Source organism: Corvus moneduloides, unplaced genomic scaffold (assembly GCF_009650955.1).
Source record: "Corvus moneduloides isolate bCorMon1 unplaced genomic scaffold, bCorMon1.pri scaffold_114_arrow_ctg1, whole genome shotgun sequence".
Taxonomy (NCBI): Eukaryota; Metazoa; Chordata; class Aves; order Passeriformes; family Corvidae; genus Corvus; species Corvus moneduloides.
Window position 1 is genome coordinate 98,325 of NW_022436879.1, and position 23,511 is coordinate 121,835.

Genomic DNA, 23,511 nt, shown 5'->3' on the forward strand with positions numbered 1-23,511 from the left:
CAGGCGGTGCAGGATTACGTGCTGTGTGAAGCCACCATTGGGGAAAGCACAACCGCAGAGCCAATAACAGAAACAGTCCTTACTTGTGAGTTTATTGATCCCTCTATAGAAGTATCAGCCAAAGAATTCTCTTTCCGAGTGGAGAAGGTAAGTCTCTGGATTGCAACCTGGCATTTAACAGCACAGCTGAGGAGGGTGTGTGCTTGTGTTAAAGCCCCTCTTTTTACCCTTCCTGAGGCACTTTGTAAAGTGAGTGAGGATGCTTTTAGAGATGAGACTGGTGTTTAACTTCCCCAAAGTAAAATTGCAGTAACAGCTGCACTGCCAAGGGGGATCGTGGCCACTTACAGAGAAATACTAGTTTCTCTGCTCACTATAAAGGGAGATTTTTGAGGATCCTCCAAGGCAGGGTGATGTCTAAACACTGATACTGTAGGAAAGCTGGGGAAAATGGGGATTCCTGTGAATTCCTCAGGCTTACAAGGAAAAACCCATCATCTCCTGTGTCTCTTTGCCTTCTCTGCTGTAGGCATGAATGCTTTATGGTATAGCTATATGGTATAGCTCTGTGCATTTCCCTAAGCCTCACCTGCCTCAAAGGACCCCCAGACATCCTGCAGCTGCAGTGACAATAACACTGGGGCAGAGCAGGTGCCCTTAGTCTCTGGATCCCAACTCCTGCGTCATCTTTCCCTCTCCTGCAAGTTGTCTGAAAAAGAGATGTTTCATTATTTGGTTTCTGTAGTTTCAGGCCTCTCCTCTAGTTCCCAGGCTTCCAATGAATCACAGAATCCCTTGAACAGGCAGTTCAGATGTAATTAGAAGCTTTTCAGCTCTCCCTGATTCTGCCTGGCTTCTGCTCAATGCCACACACACTGAATTATCACATACTATAGCACAGCACCTGTTTGGTATCAGTACATCCAGAACTAGTTTCCCAAACTCTCTGGTTTCTTTAAACCATGCACGAAGCCCAGCACAATGCATAGACAGGAAAGAAGAGCCCAGGCTGATCAGAGCTTTGAAGCCACAGACACCTTGTCCCTGTAGCAAGGGCAGCAGGACACATGTTGCAGATGAACTGCTTTTATGAGGCTGCTAGAGCCAATAAGGTTGTAAGAAATGACTGTACGTGTGTGAAGATCATCTAGTGCTGTTCTGCTCAATAGAGAGACAAAACTAGAGACAAATGCTCTGGATTCACTTTCTGCTTTAGATCTTGTTCAAGCAGCTGCCTCCTGTCAGGGGCCTATTCCCTCATCTGTATGTAGGAGTGTTTCCCTGTCCCCCAGAGGATGCTGTGGTTTCTAAACATGAAAAGCATCTGCTATAAAGAAAAATCTCCTGGAAGGGTAGAAGCAAATACAAAGGGTAATAGAGATGGATGCACCTCTAGGGCTGAAAAATGTGAAATGCAGCAGAAGCAGGAGGAGGTCTGTGGCCACTTGAGGTTGTTTTTCCTTGTCTCTCTCCCTTGCTGGACAGGAGGTGCTACGAGCATTCAGTGATCCTTTGTTGGCATAGCAAAGTCTTCAGAAGGGAGCTGGGGAGAGATACCACTCCTTCCACCCAGTGTTCTGAAGCTCTGGGCTACACGGTATAACAAAGTTATCAAGAATCGCTCCGTTACATAACACAACTCCCGAATGTGAGACGGGGTTAGAGGCTGGTAACACCAGGGGGGTTCCCTTGGAGTCCCTAGGGATCACTTTCTCTGCCGCTCCTTCCTCTGCAGCGGGGGTGCCCTCACGCTCTTTCCCTGCCCCAGCGTGGGAGGCTGAGCCTGCTGGAGCGTGACCATCTGTCCCAGGGTCTCTTTCGGCATCTGCGCATCCCTGCACAGCTCCTGTAGACGCTGCTGTCCCCTGAATCCAGGCAGACCGGGCTGCATTTGCCTGCTGCCAGTGTGAGGGGAAGAAAGAGCAAGAGTTCATTAGGGCTTGACCTGAAATGACGTTTTGGCGCTTCTGCTTCTTCTCACAGCTTTGGCAGCTGAGCAGCATCTCTGTCCCTGCCACCCACTGGCCCTTGGAATGCACACATGAGCCCATGTATCACTTCTGGTGAACCCAAGTGGCCGCGTCAGTTTGAAAGGGCAGCTGTTGTTTCACTGTTACCTTTCTTGGCTGGTTACAGCCCCTCCTGCCTGTACTACAGCCTGTGCTTGAAGACACAAAACTGCCATGAAGACACAAAACTGCCATGATGCCTTGAGGAAAGGCATCAAAAGCTTGACAAAGGCTGAAGGGAACACTCTGATTACCCTTTTTCCCAAGAGATTTCTTTAGCTGAAGTTGCTAAACAGGACCAGACTTGACACCGCGGCATGGGCTTGTGGTTCTTTTATTTCTCGGGTCCTCAGTCCTGCGTGGGACTCGGTAACCGGGTGCTGCAGAGGCTCCGGCAAGGCATCAAAGACGCCTGCCCCGCACCCAAGGGTGGTGCAAGATCTCCTCCAGCTCTGGCCTGTCCGCGGGGTGCTTGGACAAACACCAGCGGATCAGATGTTGGCACTCTGGGGAGAGAAGCCAGAAAGCGCTGGTCACTTGCAGAAGGCTCCTGCCCAGCTGCTCCCGGCACCCGCAGGGCCCGGGCCGTGCTGCGTGTGCTCAGAGCTGTGCCAGCCTCCCGGCTGACTCTGCCCTTTGAGGACAGCGGCACGGCAGGACACGCGCCACCTCCTTCAGCCAAGCGGGCCACACCGACCCTGTTGTCACGGGCCGCCTCCTGCGGCCAGCCCTTGAGGGCAGATCGACCTCCCACGGAGCTGCATGAGGGCCACGCTGGGCTGCGCGGTGCCATCTGCCAAAGCCTGCTTTCTTGAGGCCGGACACCAACCTGGAGAGACCTGCTGCCAGAAGAAGAGCTGCCCTGACACGATGTCACGGTCCTCCTGGAAGGGCATGTTCCCGCAGACCATGACGTACAGCAGCACGCCCAGCGACCAGATGGTTGCTGAATGGCCGTGGTAGCAGCCAAGGCAGATCCACTCGGGTGGGCTGTACATGTGTGCTCCTAGGGGACACAGGCGGCGCTGTCCAGGCGCAGGCTGCTGGCTTCCAGAGCTGGGTGCCAGCCTCCTGGCGGAAGCAGGGGCTGCACCAGTGGCCACAACTTCCCCCCGGGGCCACCCGGCGTCCCCCAGCCAATTGGCCAAAGCCAGGAAGCCATTCTGCAAGGCAAACAAGGCCAGCGGAGCAGCCCAAGCCCTTGCGGGCCTGCCAAGCCGAGCGGCCGGGGCCTGGCTTTGGCAGCCCCCCTCTGTGGGCAGGGCCGGCAGCCGGCTCCTGGGGCACAGCATCTGGCCCGTGCCAAAGGGCAGCCGGCAGCCGCCTGAATGCCGCACCACGCAGCCCAGGAGGGAATGGGGCCGTGCAGTGCCTGGCACTGGGAGCAGGGCCCGGCCTGTGGGCTCACCGGCAAATCGCGTGAAGGCCTGCTCCTGGAGGAAGGTGCCGCAACCGAAGTCGATGAGCTTCAGGTCGCCGCTCTCTGGGTCCACGAGGAGGTTCTCCGGCTTGATGTCCCGGTGCAGGACGCCGCAGGCGGTGCAGTGCCGCACGGCCTCCAGCACCTGGCAGAAAAGCCAGCGCGCCATCTCCTCGCACAGGAACCCCTGCTCCAGCAGGAAGGCCAGGAGATCCTGCGATGGCTCTGGACGCTCCATCACCAGCAGGAAGCTGTCAGGCAGCTCAAACCAGTCGAGGAGCCGGATGATGTTGTGGCAGCCAGAGCCCACCTTCTCCATGAGCACGATCTCCATGGGAACACGGGTGCCGTCGGGCTGTGAGGAGGAGACAGTGCCTCCAGCAGGCCTGATGCTGCCCTGTGGCTCCGCTGCCCCGTGCCTGGGATGCCCCAGTGCCCCCTTGGGCAGCCTCCCTGGTGCTTGGGCTTCCTCCCGCCCAGGGGATGCTGGGGGGTGCCCCCCTGCCCGGCCCCACCTCCGGTGTTTGGCATGCCCGGGCCCGCCATGCTCCGGCTCGCACGCTGAGCCCACGCCCGCTCCCCCCGCCCTGCGCCGCCTCCCGCCCTCGGGGCCCGGCCTTATCCCTGCCCGCCGCGCCCCGCTCTGTCGCGGTGGCCCCGCTCACTCACCAGCTCGTACCACTGCAGGACGCTCTCCCGGGCTACGCGTTTGATGGCCACCTGCAAGCCCACGAGAGACGGGGCTGAGCTCAAGCCCTGCCCCGCCCCGCCCCGCCCCTGGCCCTCCTCCCGCGCCCCGCCGTCCCGGCCACTTACCGGGCTCCCGTCCGAGAGGCGGATGCCCGAGAAAACGGTGCCGAAGCCACCGCTGCCCAGCTGCGGGCCCAGCTGGTACAGCTCCTGCAGCTTCTTCTTTTGCCCTGCGACCGAGACCGAGCCATCAGCCTTGCGCCCAGGGCCCCCCCGGCCAAGTGCCCGCGAGTGAAGCGGGCCGAGCCACCGCGGGCCACGTTGCTCTGACCTGCTTCCTGCTGCGCGCCGGGCAGCGGCCACCGCCTTGCGGCCGTCGGGCTGGCGAGCGGCAGAGCTGGGGCAGGGGAGCGCGCAGAGGCGGCTGCAGGAGCCGGAGGGCAGCGGGGCAGGGCGGCACCGTCGCTGTCCCCGGCGTTGTGGGCTGGACTCTGCTGTTGAGGACTGCCGGGGCTACAGCCCGAGGACTCGCACAGGGGGGTGTCAGGAGCAGCTGCAAACCAGAGAGGGGTTTTTTGAAGCCGTGGCATCAGAAGCACTGGAAACAGCCAGAGACTCTGCTGCTCTCAAGGGCCCTGGCCTGGCCTGGGGATGCCCCTCAAGAGCCCCGAGGGAGCCTCAGACAGCTCCTCAGAAGATCTCACCTGCTACCAGAAAGGCCTTCCTGGTAGTCGGTGGTCGTCTCGGAGCAGCTTCCTGGAGATGGAGGGACCTCCTGGGTGTCTTGAGGGTCGTCTCCGCCACCAGGCATGGGCTGTTGCCAGCTGGCACAGCCGGCACAGCGTCCTGGGAGCTGTGGGCCAGCAACTGCTGGCTCCAGCTCACTTGCTGCTCCGCCACCTGCTCCTGAGAAGGCTCCCCTGGATCGGGCTGGGCTCCCACTTGGACTTCTGGGCTTTCCCTGGCCACGTCAGTTGTCAGGGTTGCGCCCGTGTTGTTGAAGTCCGTGAGTCCAAGGGAGCTGGGAGACCTGTCCACAGGCTCTGCACCTTCTGCAGGCTGACAGGTCTCACTGAGCGTCTGCGGGGGATAGAGGCTGTCAGAGATAGCCGAGGCTCGTGGCAGGATGGAGAATCTCTGACAGCCTGAGCTTCTTGCCTGGATAGCGGGTCCCTCATGGTGTGCCATCCTTGCAAGGGTTGAGGCTCTCCCAGGGATGGAGAATCTTGCTGGGAGCAGCCTCTTGAAGGGATGGAGGCTCCTGGAGGAGCTGGACGAGCCACAGCAGGGCAGGTGGCCTCACTTCAGCAGCTCCTCCAGTTCTTTCCACAACGCCTGCCACATCCCAGAGTAGAGCGGCACCCATGTCCCATTGCGAGCCCAGAGCAGCAGCATCAGTTCCTGCAGCTCCTGGGCCACTGCCATGCAGGGGCCGCAGCTGCAGGGGCTGTCCAGGGGGCTCGCGGGAGCACGTGGCCGCTTGCGAGGGGTTGCCCGAGGCCTGGAGGACCTGGGAGCCACAGGGGCTCCTCGCTTCCTCCGTGAGCCTCTGGGCTGCACCCCGGGGCGCTTGTGTCTCTTCGATGTCCATGCCTGCCGCCTCCGTGGTTGCCAGTGGCCAACGGCCCACCAGACAGCCACAGTGGCCAGCAGCAGGACAAGCACAATCACCAGGACGCCACCGTCACCCATGGCTCCGGCACGTCCCATCGCGACTGCACTGGCAGCTGCAGGTGCTGGCCTGTGTTACGTAGCGACTGCGCGGTGATGTCACAGTGCTGTGGGCCAGGACAGCCGTGTGACATCCCAGCCCTGCCTCTCGCCAGCGCTCAGCCCCTTTGTGCCGTCACAGCCCTGCCTCACCCCAGCGCTCTCCAGTGCCACAGGAGGAAGAAAGGGGCTCCCTGTGGGCACTTGAGGGCCCTCTGGAGCAGAGTGGGTGGAAGATTCTTGTCTAAGTAGGACACAGGGATGAGGAGGGGAATGATGATGGTGTCACCTCCTTGCTGGCAGAGCATGGGACATGGATTGTCCAAAGGGACACTGTAAAGTCCTTGGGGAAGGCAAGCCCTGCTCAGCAACATCCAAACCACCCATGTGCTATCCACTTCATTCCCATCCTGAATCCAAATCCAACTCTGTCCCACTTCCTGGGAAGAAAATGGATCCTATCCCATTGAAAACCAGTACATCAGCCAGTTCTTCACCCAGCACACCCTGTCCCTGCTCGTCTCACATCTGGACACCTGCTCCAGAAGGATTCTGTGAGGGACAGGGTCAAAACTCCTCTTAAAATCCTGAAATACAACCTGCAATGCCTTCCCATCACCCATGAGACAGGTGACCTTATGGCAGCAGGATAATCAGTCAGTTAGACTGGAATTTCCTTCTGTTATCTCACGCTGCCCCCGGCTGACACTGGCATTGTCCTTCCATCACTTCCCAGTAGTGCCAAGTATGACCTTCTCCACCATTTTTCCTGCTATCAATATTAGATTAAGAGGGCTGGAGTTTCCTGGAAAGTCCAAGCCCTTGCTGTCAAGTCGCATACAGCTGGAGAGCATTGAGCCAGCATGGACCTCCTTGGGCTTTCAGGAGCTTGGGTAGATGATTTAGGGGGTTCCTGCTGGGACATACTGGGATGAATCCCATCCAATGCCACAGCCTCATGGATACTGTTCTGGTCCAAGCTGTCCCCAGCAATCCCAAATGGAAGATCACTGTGGTGGAAGAGCTCGGCTGTGCATCCTGCCTCTTGGAGACATAAAGGAATGGGATCCTGCATGGTGCAGGGAGGGAGGAGGAATCGTTTTTGCTGTTGGCTGTGCAGTTTCTAGGCTGCAAAAGAAAAGGCAATTCCAGCACGGCCTCTTTCTTTAGAACCTTTTCTGTGCCATCAGCTGCTCAGCATGGAACTCACACCCTCTGAAATGCATCCAAATCCCTGAAGATATGCTTCTTCTCTCAAGCTCAGTGGACCATCTTACCCTCTCATTTTTGCATATGCCAAACCCCCTTCCAAACATCCAGCAGCTGCTTGTCAAGAAAAAGTCCTAGAACAAAAAGCCAGTGCTGCCTTTCATAGCCCCTTTGCTGTCTAGGAACTAGAGGAAACAAGCTAGTGATACGCACTTTCTTTCTCAACTCCATAGAGCGCATCCTTCTCTCCAGGTGGCAGAGTCCTTGGCGGAAGTGAAGCATCTCCAGCTGCAGTTCAGACTGAGCCATGTGCCAGGACAGGAGACATTTGCTGACCTTCCCTCTTCCCTGTGCAACATGATTCTCGCAGCCCAGTCACTTTCACACACCTTCGGTATCCCTGAGTCCAAGCACCTAAAGCTCCCACAGACAGACGTGTCAGGAAGGAGCACGTTCCAAGAGCACCCCCTTCTCTTATCAGCATATACGTTGTGCACAACACGCTGCGGCACTGAACCTTCCTTCTCAGATAGACATGCCATCACACTTTTCACTCTTGCAGCTCGGTTGAAAAGGTCCACCAGCTGCTCCCGCAATAGCAAAAGGTTCTCAAAGTGAAAGCCACTTCTGGGCTGCACCTTCTCCTTGCCGCATGCAAGCCACACCCAACTCACTGATGCACTCTGTCCTTCCCTTCTCAAACGAGTACACGGGGGCCATCAGGACACACCTGTGTCCCAGCAGCTGCGTGCCCAGTTGGGAGCAGGAGCAGGGCTGGGGCTGCTCCCAAAGTTGCCCGGCCCCAATGACACAGCCGGACATGGGCTGAGGGGGGGCTGGATCAGGCTTTCTTGTCCACCTGTATGCCAGGAGGGAGCACAAAATCTACCTGCATTCTCTGCAGCATGCCATCCTGGAGCAGAGCCATTCCCAAAGGAAGCCGTGAGCCCGTGACAAGCCAGTGCCGCAGTGGCATCCTAGCAGCACCTGTGGAAGCCGGGAGAGAGGAGCCCACCTGGAGCAGGTTCCTGCCAGGATTAATCATCCCGTGGCTTCCCACCAGGGTCTCGTTGCTTCCAAAAGGCCCCAGAGTGTCACTGCGGCCCCTCGGTTCCACCAGGTTCCATAGCGTCACTGTGGTGCCCAGGCTTCCGTCAGCTTCCCTAGCATCCCCACGGTCTGCAGGGCTCCCCGAGCTTCTGTGCTGGTGTCACAGTGGAGCCAGGGTTCCATCAGCTTCCATAGCGTCCCCACGGTCTGCAGGGCTCCCCGATCTTCTGTGCGCGTGTCACAGTGGAGCCAGGGTTCCGTGTAGGTCCCCAGCATCACAAAGGCTCTCCTGGGAGCCACGGGTCACAAAGCACCGTGGGTTCTGGGCAGCCCCGCTGTGTCACAATGGCCGCTGGCTTCCACGAGCCCCTGCAGTGTCCCAGTGGGCCCGTGGCTTTAGGAGTGGGTGGCTGGGAGTTGGTGCCCCGCCAGCGGCTGGGGGAGAAGCAGCAGGGACAGCGTGCAGACAGTGCCATGGCCACTTCTGTGGCCACTCGTGTCTCTGTCCCAGGCACAGCCGTGGTGTGGAACACCGGCTCCTTTGGGTGTGCAGGTGGCAGTCACGGCCTGGAGCATGGCTGCTCCCGGGGGACACCCTGGGGCAGGAGGCTGCTGGAGCTTCATTCCCCACACACTGCAGCTCCTTGTCATGAGGTGCTCGGAGTGATTCTAAAGGCTCTTCCCACCAGGCACTTCTCTGGCTTAGAGCTGTTGAGCTGTCAGCGGGAATGCAAAGGCCAAGCTCGGGAGCCTTTTGTCCTGGTGCCTTTCGTGTGTGAGCAGTCCCTGGTGCCGTTGTCTTTGGATCCTGACTCTGGCAGAGGGAAGGCTTAGCATGGTGCCTAGAGCTGAGAAGGAAAGTGCCCAGAGCAGCGTGTGTGCTGCTGGTTTGAGGGCTGCAGTTGAAGTTGTAGGCAGCAAGAGCTTTCTCAGCTGGCCCTTTGGTGAGCTCTGCTTTTGCCAGGTGGCTTCAAGTTGGTGGCCGGACTCTGCGAGAAGGAAAAGATTTGTTAGGGCAAAGGAGTTCATCTTGCTCTTGGAGTGTGGGTGCAAAGAAGAGTCTGCACTTGCAAGGGGAAGATGAGGGAAATCTTTTTGTCCTGACACCGTTGATTTGAGAGCAGGGAAGTTTCCAAGTTGCCTCTGCCCTTGGGCTGCTTTCGAGCTGGGCTCGCAGTGATTCCTTCTTCTGCAAGTCAGCAGCGCTATCGGGTGCTTGTTTCCATGAGCGCTGACAGTGCCCAGGAAAAAAGCCAAGCGCTTGGCTGGCGCGGCCCCAGTGGTATGCGAGCAGTGGATGGAAGAGCTCGGCTGTGCATCCTGCCTCTTGGAGACATAAAGGAATGGGATCCTGCATGGAGCAGGGAAGGAGGAGGAGGAATCGTTTCGCTGTTGGCTGTGCAGTTTCTAGGCTGCAAAAGGAAAGGCAATTCCAGCACGGCCTCTTTCTTTAGAACCTTTTCGGTGCCATCAGCTGCTCAGCATGGAACTCACACCCTCTGAAATGCATCCAAATCCCTGAAGAGATGCTTCTTCTCTCAAGCTCAGTGGACCATCTTACCCTCTCATTTTTGCATATCCCCCTTCCAAACATCCAGCAGCTGCTTGTCAAGAAAAAGTCCTAGAACAAAAAGCCAGTGCTGGCTTTCATAGCCCCTTTGCTGTCTAGCAACTAGAGGAAACAAGCTAGCGATAGGCACTTTCTTTCTCAACTCCATCTAGCGCATCCTTCTCGCAAGGTGGCACAGTCCTTGGAGGAAGTGAAGCATCTCCAGCTGCAGTTCAGACTGAGACATGTGCCAGGACAGGAAACATTTGCTGACCTTCCCTCTTCCCTGTGCAACATGATTCTCGCAGCCCAGTCACTCTCGCACACTTTCGGGATCCCTGAGTCCAAGCACCTAAAGCTCCCACAGACAGACGTGTCAGGAAGGAAAACGTTCCAAAAGCACCCCCTTCTCTTATCAGCATAGAAATTGTGCACAACACGCTGCGGCACTGAACCTTCCTTCTCAGATAGACATGCCATCACACTTTTCACTCTTGCAGCTCGGTGGAAAAGGTCCACCAGCTGCTCCCGCAATAGCAAAAGGTTCTAGAAGTGAAAGCCACTTCTGGGCTGCACCTTCTCCTTGCCGCATGGAAGCCACACCAAACTCACTGATGCACTCTGTCCTTCCCTTCTCAAACGAGTACACGGGGGCCATCAGGACACACCTGTGTCCCAGCAGCTGCGTGCCCAGCCGGGACCAGGAGCAGGGCTGGGGCTGCTCCCAAAGTTCCCCCGCCCCAATGACACAGCCGGACATGGGCTGAGGGGGGGCTGCATCAGGCTTTCTTGTCCACCTGCATGCCAGGAGGGAGCACAAAATCTACCTGCATTCTCTGCAGCATGCCATCCTGGAGCAGAGCCATTCCCAAAGGAAGCCGTGAGCCCGTGACAAGCCAGTGCCGCAGTGGCATCCTAGCAGCACCTGTGCAAGCCGGGAGAGAGGAGCCCACCTGGAGCAGGTTCCTGCCAGCATTAATCATCCCGTGGCTTCCCACCAGGGTCTCCTTGCTTCCAAAAGGCCCCACAGTGTCACTGTGGCCCCTCGGTTCCACCAGGTTCCACAGCGTCACTGTGGTGCCCAGGCTTCCGTCAGCTTCCCTAGCATCCCCACGGTCTCCAGGGCTCCCCGAGCTTCTGTGCTGGTGTCACAGTGGAGCCAGGGTTCCATCAGGTTTCATAGCGTCCCCACGGTCTCCAGGGCTCCCCGAGCTTCTGTGCTGGTGTCACACTGGAGCCAGGGTTCCGTGTAGTTGCCCAGCATCACAAAGGCTCTCCTGGGAGCCACGGGTCACAAAGCACCGTGGGTTCTGGGCAGCCCCGCTGTGTCACAAATGGCCGCTGGCTTCCAGAAGCCCCTGCAGTGTCCCAGTGGGCCCGTGGCTTTAGGAGTGGGTGGCTGGCAGTTGGTGCCCCGCCAGCGGCTGGGGGAGAAGCAGCAGGGACAGCGTGCAGGACAGTGCCATGGCCACTTCTGTGGCCACTCGTGTCTCTGTCCCAGGCACAGCCGTGGTGTGGAACACCGGCTCCTTTGGGTGTGCAGGTGGCAGTCACGGCCTGGAGCATGGCTGCTCCCGGGGGACACCCTGGGGCAGGAGGCTGCTGGAGCTTCATTCCCCACACACTGCAGCTCCTTGTCATGAGGTGCTCGGAGTGATTCTAAAGGCTCTTCCCACCAGGCACTTCTCTGGCTTAGAGCTGTTGAGCTGTCAGCGGGAATGCAAAGGCCAAGCTCGGGAGCCTTTTGTCCTGGTGCCTTTAGTGTGTGAGCAGTCCCTGGTGCCGTTGTCTTTGGATCCTGACTCTGGCAGAGGGAAGGCTTAGCATGGTGCCTAGAGCTGAGAAGGAAAGTGCCCAGAGCAGCGTGTGTGCTGCTGGTTTGAGGGCTGCAGTTGAAGTTGTAGGCAGCAAGAGCTTTCTCAGCTGGCCCTTTGGTGAGCTCTGCTTTTGCCAGGTGGCTTCAAGTTGGTGGCCGGACTCTGCGAGAAGGAAAAGATTTGTTAGGGCAAAGGAGTTCATCTTGCTCTTGGAGTGTGGGTGCAAAGAAGAGTCTGCACTTGCAAGGGGAAGATGAGGGAAATCTTTTTGTCCTGACACCGTTGATTTGAGAGCAGGGAAGTTTCCAAGTTGCCTCTGCCCTTGGGCTGCTTTCGAGCTGGGCTCGCAGTGATTCCTTCTTCTGCAAGTCAGCAGCGCTATCGGGTGCTTGTTTCCATGAGCGCTGACAGTGCCCAGGAAAAAGCCAAGCGCTTGGCTGGCGCGGCCCCAGTCGTGTGCGAGCAGTCGGTGGAAGAGCTCGGCTGTGCATCCTGCCTCTTGGAGACATAAAGGAATGGGATCCTGCATGGAGCAGGGAAGGAGGAGGAGGAATCGTTTTCGCTGTTGGCTGTGCAGTTTCTAGGCTGCAAAAGGAAAGGCAATTCCAGCACGGCCTCTTTCTTTAGAACCTTTTCTGTGCCATCAGCTGCTCAGCATGGAACTCACACCCTCTGAAATGCATCCAAATCCCTGAAGAGATGCTTCTTCTCTCAAGCTCAGTGGACCATCTTACCCTCTCATTTTTGCATATCCCCCTTCCAAACATCCAGCAGCTGCTTGTCAAGAAAAAGTCCTAGAACAAAAAGCCAGTGCTGGCTTTCATAGCCCCTTTGCTGTCTAGCAACTAGAGGAAACAAGCTAGCGATAGGCACTTTCTTTCTCAACTCCATCTAGCGCATCCTTCTCGCAAGGTGGCACAGTCCTTGGAGGAAGTGAAGCATCTCCAGCTGCAGTTCAGACTGAGACATGTGCCAGGACAGGAAACATTTGCTGACCTTCCCTCTTCCCTGTGCAACATGATTCTCGCAGCCCAGTCACTCTCGCACACTTTCGGGATCCCTGAGTCCAAGCACCTAAAGCTCCCACAGACAGACGTGTCAGGAAGGAACACGTTCCAAAAGCACCCCCTTCTCTTATCAGCATATCCATTGTGCACAACACGCTGCGGCACTGAACTGATTTTGGGGGGGCGTGTGTCCCCCCCAGCCCCGCTGTCACTCTGCCCCTGCCCGGCTGCTCCCAGTGTTCCCAGGAAGGCTTCCCAGTTCGCCCCGGTCCCGTTGATTGGGGAACAGTGGGAAGGGACTTTGGGGGATCCCGCGCGGGGACCGAGAGTGGAGGGGGTGGAACCGGCCCCAGGATGGATCGGGAATGGGGACCCCCGTGTGTCACCCTTGTGTCGCCCCCCCGGGGGGGTCCTTGGGAGGCACCTCAACCCCAAATCGGCACCCAGCGAACCCCAAAGGCGCAGAGGCCCCCCGCCTAAGCCGCCCCACAGCCCCCACCGACCAACCAAAATTCCCCGCGAGTATCAGATAATCAGAGAAGGCGCTGAACAACCTTCAGGCAATCAGAGCGCGCGGCGCTGGTGACTCACCAGTTGCCAGGCAGACCCGCAGCGCCCGGCGCTCCCCACCCGGACCCCACCTGCGCCCCCCCTCGCCCCCAGCGCCCCCCGCCAGGGGAATTTGAGGAGGGGGCGCGTGGGGGACTCCCAGGCCGGGCCCAGAGCCCAGCCCTGCCCCAGCCCGACCTGCCCCGACTCCATCCCGGCTCCTCCCGCCGGATGCGACCGCGCTGGGAAAACGGGGGGCCAAGGGTGGGCGCTGGGCCCGGGGGGAGCAGGAGAAGGGATGGGGGAGGAGGAGAAGGAGAAGGAGGCATCTTTTAATGGTATTTTATTGAGTCTCATTTTTTAGAGACCAGGATCAATACTCCCCGGGCGTCAGGGCGAGTCCCTCAGGGCTGTGGGGCCCTGCTGCCGGCTCACCTCGTGCCAGCCCAGCGCCAGCGCTCAGCGGGGCTTTGGCTTCCCGTGCCCTTTCCCGTGTCCCCAGCCCAGCGTCACCACCCCCGTGTCCCCAGGTCGTGCCCCACCCCTCCCCCCCTCCCCCTCTGTCGAGACATGGAGGATGAGCATTTCCCCACCATCCACCCCAAAGGTTCCCCCGAGGCCATTTCCTCTCGTCCTTTCCCTTGGGAGCAGAGCCCCAGCCCTCCTGGCTGCCCTCTCCTGTCAGGGACTTGGAGAGAGCCAGCTCCCCCCTGAGCCTCCTTTCCTCCAGGCTCAGCCCCCTCAGATCCCTCAGCTGCCCCTCAGAAGTCCTCCAGACCCTTCCCCAGCTCCATTCCCATCTCTGGACATGCTCCAGCCCCTCCATGTGTTTCTTGAAGTTTGAAGCCCAATCGCTGCCCTGTCGCTGCAGGTGCCAAAACCCCAGGGAGACTCCTTGGAAATGGGGGTAGAGAGGAGCCCTTCAAAGGGAAGCGTGTGCAAAAATGCTCCCAATGGCCGAGCGGGTTTGGTGTGGCTGCGGGAGGAAGAGATGCTCCGGGACTCCGCCTCGGCCCCGGAGCGGAGCGGCCCGTGCTGCCCCGGGGCGCGCGGGGCTCGGCCGTGGGGCGCGCGGGGGGGAACGGACAAACGGGCACCGGACACACGGACACGCGGACAAACGCTCCCAGCGCTTCAGCGGCAGCGGCAGCAGCGGCAGCAGCGGCAGCAGCGGCAGCAGCGGCAGCAGCAGCACAAGAGCAGCAGAAGAGCAGCGAGTCCACGAACCCTCTGCGTCCCTTCTCCTGCTCCTCCTCTCCCTCTCCCAGTGTCTCGCACCCTCTCCCGCTCTCCCTTTCGTTCCCCAACCCCCCCTCCCGCGGCCTCCCTCTCCCCACGCCCGGCCGGGCCATGCCCCCGGCCCGCCCCCGGCCCCGGGCGGGGCTGCCCCCTCCCCGGCCCCGGGCGTCCCGCCGCGGTCCCGCCTCCGTCCGGCTCTCGCCGTCCTGGCTGTGGCGCTGCTGGGCGGGCATCAGTGCCTGGCTCCTGGGCACCATCGCCAGCCCCTGGCTCCGGCTGGCCCGACCCCGACCCCTACCCCCACCCCGACCCCGACCCCGGCCTCGGCTCCTCCCGGGGCCCGCCGGGGACACAGGCGGCGCGGCCGCTCCCGCCGCCTCCGCAGCCTCTTCCCCGCTCCGAAGTCCGCCTCTCTTGAGCGCGGCCGCCGGCCCCGAGCCGCCGGTGTCCGCTTCAAAAGAGCCAACATGTGGACATGGCCGGCCCGGGGCGGTTGAGCGGCGCTCGGGGGCCGTTCCTGGCCCCGGGCCGAGCGCTGACGGCCGCGTCTCGCCGGCACGGAAGGCGCAGCAGGGCCTGAAGGAGCGGTACCGGCTGGGTTCGCTGCTGGGGCGCGGCGGCTTCGGCAGCGTCTTGGCGGCGACGCGGCTCTCGGACGGCGCCCCGGTGAGTGGCGGGGCCGGCGGCGGGCGCGGGAGGCGGGGGGCAAAGGAGGAGGAGAAGGAGCATGGGGCTCGGCACGGCGGGCGGCGAGCTCAGCCCGCTGCTCCCCTTGCCTTGCAGGTGGCCATCAAACGGGTGCCACGGAACCGCATCCACCATTGGGGCCAGCTGGTGAGTGAGCGAGGGGCAGCGGGAGAAGCCGGGGCGCGACGGGCGGGGATGAGCCGAGGCCCGGCAGGGTGGAAGCCGCCAGAACGCCTCGAGGGAGAGCGGCCGTGGGGCCAGCGGAGCGCGCAGAGCGTCCCCGGCTGGCTGAGGGCTTGCCGAGCCCCGGCACGGCATCGGCCCCGCTGACGGCATCGTGCTCCTCCCACAGCCCGACGGCACCCGAGCACCACTGGAGATCGTGCTGCTGCACAAGGTGTCCGCTGGCTTCCCCGGCATCGTCCAGCTCCACGAGTGGCTGGAGCTCCCCAGCAACGTGGTGATGGTGCTGGAGCGCCCGGAGCGGTCTCAGGACCTCCTGCACTTCATTTGGGCACGGGGCTTCCTGTGCGAGGAGGTGGCGCGGCACCTGTTCTGCCAGGTGCTGGAGGCCGTGCGGCACTGCACCAGCTGCGGGGTCCTGCACCGGGACATCAAACCAGAGAACATCCTGGTTGACCTGGCCACCGGGCAGGCCAAACTCATCGACTTTGGCTGTGGCACCTACCTGCAAGCCGCAGCCTACACCAGCTTTGCAGGTGAGCCCACGCAGGGGGAGGCTCCTGGTAGCGGCATCTCAGAGCCCAACAGCTCACAGCCCAAGCCGGCTGTGGCCCGGGGGATTGTCCCTTTTGCTGCCAGTCATGGCAGCCGGAGTCTTCAGCTGAGCTGCTTTTGAGCGGCGCTGGCTGAGGGGCCATCTTCCAGCCCTGCTGGCAGCCTTTGCCAGCCACTCTGCCCAGGACTGGCGCTGGGGCTGGGGCAGCCAGCGCCGCAGAAACACCCGTGGGTGGGGGTAGCAGAGAGGGGGGGCCAGAACCTGTGCTCCAGCCCGTTTGGTGTGCAGGCGAGACAGGGCTCGGACTGCTCTGCTGCCCGTGCTTGCCTTGGCTTAAGAATGGTTTCTGGGGCAGTGCAGGCAGGGAGGATGAAAGCGTGGTTTTTCCCCAGCACGGAGTGGGTTTTTCCTTTGCATGGAATGCTCGGGCCTTGCCAGGGCTTCCGCTGCCCTCTTGCGACACCAGCGGCTTCTTTTCCAACCCCCAGTTTGTACGCAAGTCCCCGGTGCTGGCGAGAGGGCAGCGGGTGCGGCCCCCGCAGGCCCAGGGATGCTGGGGCGAGGCTCTGGGAGCAGGCAGCGTCCCCCTGAAGAACTCCATCTCTATTCCATAGGAACACCGTCCTACAGCCCCCCGGAATGGACGCACCTCGGCTGGTACCACGGCGAGGCAGCGACTGTCTGGTCCCTGGGCATCGTGCTGCACCAGATGGTCTGCGGGGAGCACCCTTTCAGGAGGGGCTGGAACAGCACCTGGGGCCGGCTCTCGCTCCCACGACGGCTCTCTCCAGGTGGATCCTCGTCTCTGCAGCACGGGGGGAATAGCAGTGCTGGGAGACAGCAGCGGGCTCAGGAGCATGCCACACTGGCAGCTGCTGAGGAGGTGGCAATGTCCTGCTCCCCTCCAAAAGAAAGAATTGATGGCAAAGTTTAGGCACAGCCCTGAGCACACGCAGCACGGCCTGGCCATGGCAAGAGTGGGGCAAAGCGGACAGGAGCCTTCTGCAACTGACTGGTGCTTTCTGCTTTCTCTGCGCAGAGTGCCAGGATCTCATCCGACGGTGTTTATCCGTGCTCTCCTCGGAAAGGCCCTCATTAGAAGACCTGTCCTGTGATCCTTGGATGCAGGATATTCCCGTGCCGTAGGAGAAGGGAGAGAGCCACACGCACGCTTTGAGCCAGGGAGCCGGTAAGTTCCAGCTGCACACGTGCCTTGGCAAGAGGCAGCAAAGGAAGGCAGAGTTTTTGTCCTGCCTGAATCGCTGCGCAGGGCTCCTCAGCTGGGCACGCGCAGCCCTGCTGCTGGAGCTGAGCTGCTCTTCCCAGCACTGGTGGCCCCCATGGCAGCTGCTTTTGCTTGTCCTGCTTCAGCAACAGCCGGGGCCCTGGGCAGAGCACTGACAGCCTGCTCCAGCCCCAGGGAAGAAGGAGCCCCTGGAGAAGCTGTGCCAGGTGCGGCTGCTGCTGCTGGAGACATGGAGGGTGACATCAACGATGACAAGCTCTTCCTCCACCTGGCAAGCTGAAGATGATGGACTTCAATTGTGGCACCTTCTCCAAAGCCAGGCTCCACGGCGAATTTGCAGATGAGTCCACACGCAGGGGGCTGCTCCCAGATTTGTGCATTGCACAGCCTGGCCGGGAAGCAAAGGTTCCCCCCTTTGCTGGGGCGGATGCAACCAATTCTTCAGTCGGCTGCCAAGCTGCTTTTTGGCAGGGCTGGGGGGATAGGCTGGGCTGGTTTTGAACTGGGAGTCTGCTCCTGGCCCTGCCAACAGCCCCCAGCACCCACCGTGCCCCACATTGGGGCTGGGGCAGCCGGCGCGACACAAAGCAAGCCCCATGGTGGGAGCAGAGGTTGGACACCAGAAGCTGTGCATGGGCTGCTTTGCTCTGCAGGCAAGGAAGGGCTTGGGCTACTCCACTGCCCTTGTTGGCTTTGGGCTCAGCATGACTTTTGGGGGCAGTGCAGGGGGAAGGGAGAAAGCGTGCGCTGCCCTGGCCCGTGGGTGGGTTTTTCCCTCGCATGGCGGGCTTGGGCCTTCCTCAAGGCCCCAGCAGAGAGAAGATTTTTTACCTTTTTCCTTGTTTCCCCTTTTTGTCTGTAATCTCTTTTCATTGATTTATGGTTTGTTTTTCCAAAGGAAGCGTTCTAGGTGCTGTCGGGTCCGGATGGCGAAGTGCTTGGGAGCAGCTGCGGCGTGGGTGGGACGTGCCCTTGGAGAAGGCTGAGGACAGCGTTTGGGAGCAGCTTTTCTTCTGGCGGCGGGAGGCGTGCGGTGGGTGCCCGTCCTCTTGGCACGGCTGGGATAAGGGCTTTTGGGAGACGGCAGCGAGCGCAGCAGCATCCCGCTCTGGGCAGCTGCTGAGGAGGTGGCTGTGCCACGGCCGGCTGCAGGCTGGGCACGTGTCCTGCCCTCCTGCTCTGCTGCCAGAGGCAGCAATGCTGGGCAGCTTTGGGCAGCGCTCTGAGCACGGCCAGCACGGCCTGGGCACCGCGGGCGGCTGGGACAAGGGGAATGGGAGCCTTCAGCCGACGGGCGCTTTCTGCTTTGTCTCCTTGCAGCCGGGCTCTGTGGATGCTGAGGCTGCTCTGGGCTCTGCCAGGGCTCTGCTGTGGCTCAGCCCCGGGGCCACGAGAAGCCAAAGAAGAAACGCCGTGACCTGCAGCAGAGACGTGCTTGAGCAGCTCGGCAGTGCAGCTCACGTTTGCAGAGCGTGCACCTCCAGGGGAAAATATGACACCCCCCCAATAACAAACTTGTTCAGTAACTTCTGAAATGAAATCAGTCTGGGATGACCCCCAATGACATTTTTCAGCTTGCTCAAGCTGAAGCTCAGCCCTTCTCTGAACAGTTCTCTCCCCCACCTGCCTTTTGCTCCACAAGTGCTCCCTCTTTCCCCCAGTGAGTTCCCAGCTCACCGCAGTCCCCATTGCACTGTAGCCTTCCTTGATGCCCCTGGCCACGAGGAAGAGTGAGCCCCAGGTTTAGGGACTCATGTAGTCACTGCCTGAAGAACAGCAATGTCTCAGAGGTCTGGTGAGATTTGGGTGTCATTCAGAGCTGCTCTCCAGGCCTCAGCTCTGCTCACTGCTGGGTTCCCACTCCCTTTTCCTCGTTCTTCACAGAGCAGCATGAGCTCTGTGAATGCCCTTGACTCTCGCCACTCTTCCCAGCCCAGCCACCCAGCCCAGTCAGGCTTAAGCTGGAGCTTCTTTGTCTCCTCTGGCACCCCAGTGCAGTCCCCTCTGCGGGGAGCAGCAGCCCCAGAGCACTGCACACAGCAGTGCAGGCCGCACCTGGAGCAGCTCCCTGCAGCCATGGCCTGGCTCTTTGTGGCAACCAAATGCTCCCTGTGTGCAGCTGTCCCTGGAGGATGGTCCCAGGGCAGAGCCCAGCTGGGCTCCCACTGCATCCCCTGGAGCCTGGGGCAGACAGCGCTCGCAGAGCTGAGGTTCATGGTGAGCACCCAGAGCTGTGGCTCGCAGTCGGTGTTTGCAAGCATTGTGATCTCATCTCCTGTGACCTGTGGGGAAAAGGAGCTGTGCAGCCAGGCCAGCGCTGCCCCTCTGGGCAGGGACGAGGGTGAAGGCCTTTTCTGTTGCCGAGGAGGCGGCATGAAGCCTTAGCGGGGCCTGGCAGCTGTGGAGCCGGATCTCGCCCGCTGTCTGGGACTCGCTGCCCACCAACCGCCCCCACCCTCCGCGCTCCGTTCTGCAGGGACAGAAGGCTCTGGCTGTGCGAGGGTTTCCATCACGTCTGTGTACCCGTGGCTCTGCAACGCACACGGAGAGGGAAAGTGTCAGTCACGGTGCTGGCACACTCCTTCCTTTCCATACAGGACACGTCCCTGCGCACCCCGTGTGCGGATCTATTCAAAGGACAGGCGTGGATAGAGATTTCCCACGGAGCTCTGACTCTGGCGGAAGTCACCTTGTCAGCCAGCAGCCAGGGGATTTGTTTCCCAGCTCTGTGTCAGTCGGTGCCCAAGAGCTGAAGGGAGCAGCATTTAGAAGCAGTTCCCAGATTTCTAGGCAGGCAGTGGAGCTGACAAGCATCCGCGTAACTCGCCGTGTTCATCGGGAGGGGCTGCTGCTTCTTTGGGAGTACGGCACAACGGAGACACGAGACTTGGAAAAATCCCAGCTCTCTGTGGATTTGTGCAGGAGGGGGAGCAGCAGAAACACTTGGTGTCTGCTTGTGGGGACACAAGGTGCAAGGAGCGGGGCTGGCAGAGGGTGACCTGGGCTGCTGGCAGCTCAAGTCCCGTGTGTTGCGTCTGCCTGAGGGAAAGTTCACGGGCCTTCCAGGGCTGTGCTTTGCATTGGTAGCTGGACGGGTGCTGATAACAGAGCGGTGTTCTGGCTGCTGCCCAGCAGCGCTGTCCCTCTGCCATTCCTTCCCCCAGCAGAGGGGATGGGAGTGGGCAGGATCCTGGCAGGGGCACGGGCAGGATCCTGGCAGGGGCACAGCCAGGCCAGCGGACCCAAATCAGCCAAGGGGATGTTCCAACCAGATCAGATGTATAAAGCAAAGGGAGAGAGGAGGAAGGGCAGGGGGAGCTTTCGTGATTCCTCAACGTTTCCCTCCCGGAGAGACCATTCCGTGTGCTGAAGCCCAGCTTGCCGGGAAGTGTCCAAACATCGCTGCTAATGGCAAATAGAGCTTGGCTTTTTTCCTTAGCCTGAGCACATGCAGAATCTTCTTTTTTTTCTCCTTTTCTTTTCTTTTCCTTTTTCTTTTCCCTTTCCTTTCCTTTCCTTTCCTTTCCTTTCCTTTCCTTTTCCTTTTCTTTTCTTTTCTTTTCTTTTCTTTTCTTTTCTTTTCTTTTCTTTTCTTTTCTTTTCTTTTCTTTTCTTTTCTTTTCCCTTTTCCTTTTCTTTTCTTTTCCCTTTTCTTTTCTTTTCTCTTTTTTCTTTTCTTTTCTTTTCTTTTCTTTTCTTTTCTTTTCTTTTCTTTTCTTTTCTTTTTTCTTTTCTTTTCTTTTTTCTTTTCTCTTTCCTTTCCTTTCCTTTCCTTTCCTTTCCTTTTCTCTTTTCTTTTCTTTTCTTTTCTTTTCTTTTCTTTTCTTTTCTTTTCTTTTCTTTTCTTTTCTTTTCTTTTCTTTTCTTTTCTTTTCTTTTCTTTTCTTTTCTTTTCTTTTCTTTCTCTGTAATAAAACTGCCTTATCTCACCCTGCTGGTTGTTCTCCATCTTATTCTCTGCCCTGGGCCATTGGGAAAGGGACTGATAGAGCCACTTAGTGGGCACCTGGCACCCAGCCAAGGTCAGCCTGCTCCCTCCTGTTTCATGTCAGCAGAGAGTGGCACAGGACAGAGCTGTATGGCTGAAAAACAGGACTCACTTCACACACTCAGCCCTTTGCCTGCACTGGACTCAGCACAGAACGGAGCAGCCGGGTCTTGCTGACGAAGCACTGATGTCAAGACTCCAGTGGCAGAACACCTTCTTTTTCTAATTGAATCTCTCCAGCAGAACAGCAGTCACCCACAAACACCCCTGATTCCTCAGAGCCTGCCTGGGCTGCCCTGCACCAAACTTCAGAGGAAGAAATGATCGCGTTTCCGCACCCTTTCACTCACCGTGATGCGCCATCGGGATGCTGCTGTTGCCTTTGCCTTGTGAGTTGGAGATCACGGCTGCTGTTGTGCCCTTCTGGCTGCTGCCTGAAGTTCTTCAGCCAAACTGCAATTGCCTCTTTCAGTCAGGGCTACCCACCGTGCTTTCATGGCACTGAAGTCAGTCTTTTTGTCACAGGTGTAAGGATCAGCACACACTGGAATGCCCACCAGCCCCCGAGCACGAAGGCGAGGAGAATGAAAGCCATACAGGCCCCATTGCCAGCACTCAAACACAGTCCTGTTGCTGCTGCTCTTGAAATAGAACCAGCTGAGAGAGGCCAGCACAGCAATTGCCTCTGGAGCATGGAATGAAATTAAAAATCCACCAGGACAAAGAGAAACCAGAACTTCTCGACTCGCTTCCTTGCTTCTTCCCAGCAGCAGGAGACGTGCACGTCCAGAGGCATTTTCCGCTGCTGCTGAGCACAGCGAGAGCACAGCCTGCTGCCCGGTGCCAGCGGGAACCTGAGCCCAGCCCAGGGAGCTCCCGCAGCGTCGGCAGCTCAGCGGACGCGGTGCCAGGGCCGCAGCCCCGGGGACACGGCCGCCGATTGCGGGGCAGCAGCGCAGGTGGAATGTCCTGCGGCCCAGACTTCCTGCTGCTGCCACACAGCGCCCATCCTTCCCCCCTCCTCCTCTCCCGGCACAGCACAAATTCCACCTGGCAGGAGGCTTCCCCAGAGGGTGCTCGGGCGCCCCGCTCCCCTTTCCACCCGAGTGTTGCTGCGGAGGAATCTTTCACACAGTTCTGTGAGCCCGGGCTTCTCACCTCGTGCTGAAGCTGGGATGCAAATGGCCTTGTGAAGAAAGTCAAAAGCCAAGGGAAAGGATTAGTAATTATTAGAGAAAATTACCCTTCTTCCAGGCAAGGCTGACCAAGTCATTTCCTGCATTTCTCCTTTGGTTACAACCTGCCCTCTCCCACCAGGTCTGGGAAAAAATATGTTTCCAATCTATCTGTAACACTTCTATCTTTGCAGCCTGATCTACCTGCTTGTTGTTGCGATGTTCCTCATTAGCCCTACTCTTGGGGACATGAGCATCTACATGGGGGACTTTCACAACCAGCTTTCTTACTCAGGCAGTGATGTCTTTCCACTCTTCAGCAGCCCAGATTGGTTTTCCCCTATGCTGCCAATTAGCTTTTTCCCACTTTTCCAGCCATCCCCACAGAGCATTGGCTACCATCCATGAATCAGTGCAGAGGTAGAGCTTTGGCCACTTCTCTCTTTCAGCTATGTCCAGGGCTAGTTGAACAGCTTTGAGTTCAGCAAGTTGGCTTGATCCACCTTCTCCTTCAGTAGCTTCTGCAACCCGTCGTGTGGGGCTCCATATGGCTGCTGTCCACTTTCGTTTCATCCCTACGATTCAACAAGAACCGTCAATGAAAAGAGCGCAGCGTGTGTCTTCTGATGGCAGCTGGCTGTACGGTGGAGCTTTTTCAGCACGTGTCACTTGTTCTTCTTCATCAGCGAGACCAAAGTTTTCACTTTCAGGCCAATTTGTGATTATTTCCAAAATCCCAGGGCGATTCAGTTTTCTGATACAGGCGCGCTGTGTGATGAGAGCAATCCATTTGCTCCATGTGGCATTGGTGGCATGGTGGGTAGAGGGAACCTTTCCTTTGAACATCCACCCCAGCACCGGTAGTCGGGGTGCCAGGAGGAGTTGTGCTTCAGTGCCGATTACCTCAGAGGCAGCTTGGATTCCTTCATAGGCTGCCAAGATTTCTCTCTGTTGGGGTGTAGGTGGCTTCAGACCTTCTGTAGCTTCAACTCCAGAATCCCAGTGGTCGACCTCGAGTCTCACCAGACACCTTCTGCCAGAGGCTCCAGGACAGACCATTGCTCCCGGCGGCAGAGTAGAGCACGTTCTTCACTCTGGTCTTGTCCTGACTGGGCCAAGGGCTACGGCGTGAGCGATTTCCTGCTTGATTTGGGCAAAAGCTTGTTACTGTTCAGGGCCCCAAAGGAAATCGTTCTCCTTGTGGGTAACCAGGTAAAGAGGGCTCACAATCTGGCTGTACTCAGGAATATGCATCCTCCAAAAGAGCAGGATAGGCGTTGGATGATCCCCAGTGACCCCCGTGGGGCAGAGCCCTGGTGACCCCTGTTCCGGGTGATCCCCGCTGGGTGGGGGGAAGGTGTTGGAGAGATTTCTTTGCCTTCTCCTTGTGCTGCTGGGATTCGGTTGGTAATAAATTCCCTCCCTGT

The 23,511-nt window shown here is 59.0% G+C and overlaps 2 protein-coding genes and 1 long non-coding RNA gene across 3 annotated transcripts; 2 read left to right on the forward strand and 1 right to left on the reverse strand.

The window, feature by feature from the left end:
- Positions 1 to 1,632: 1,632 nt before the first annotated feature.
- Positions 1,633 to 4,164, reverse strand: LOC116438782 (serine/threonine-protein kinase pim-1-like; the record flags this gene model as incomplete). Its single annotated transcript, XM_032097782.1, has 4 exons — positions 1,633 to 2,515; positions 2,839 to 3,015; positions 3,418 to 3,784; positions 4,099 to 4,164. Coding segments are annotated over 4 exons (714 nt in total), but the record flags the coding sequence as incomplete, so codon positions are not given.
- A 10,238-nt stretch (positions 4,165 to 14,402) lies between these two features.
- LOC116438783 (serine/threonine-protein kinase pim-1-like) lies at positions 14,403 to 17,083 on the forward strand (the record flags this gene model as incomplete). Its single annotated transcript, XM_032097783.1, has 6 exons — positions 14,403 to 14,915; positions 15,033 to 15,083; positions 15,289 to 15,655; positions 16,290 to 16,466; positions 16,715 to 16,864; positions 17,047 to 17,083. Coding segments are annotated over 5 exons (1,215 nt in total), but the record flags the coding sequence as incomplete, so codon positions are not given.
- A 43-nt stretch (positions 17,084 to 17,126) lies between these two features.
- LOC116438785 lies at positions 17,127 to 18,710 on the forward strand. Its single transcript, XR_004237921.1, has 2 exons — positions 17,127 to 17,954; positions 18,242 to 18,710. It is a non-coding gene; the product is annotated as an uncharacterized LOC116438785 (long non-coding RNA).
- The last annotated feature ends 4,801 nt before the right edge of the window (positions 18,711 to 23,511 follow it).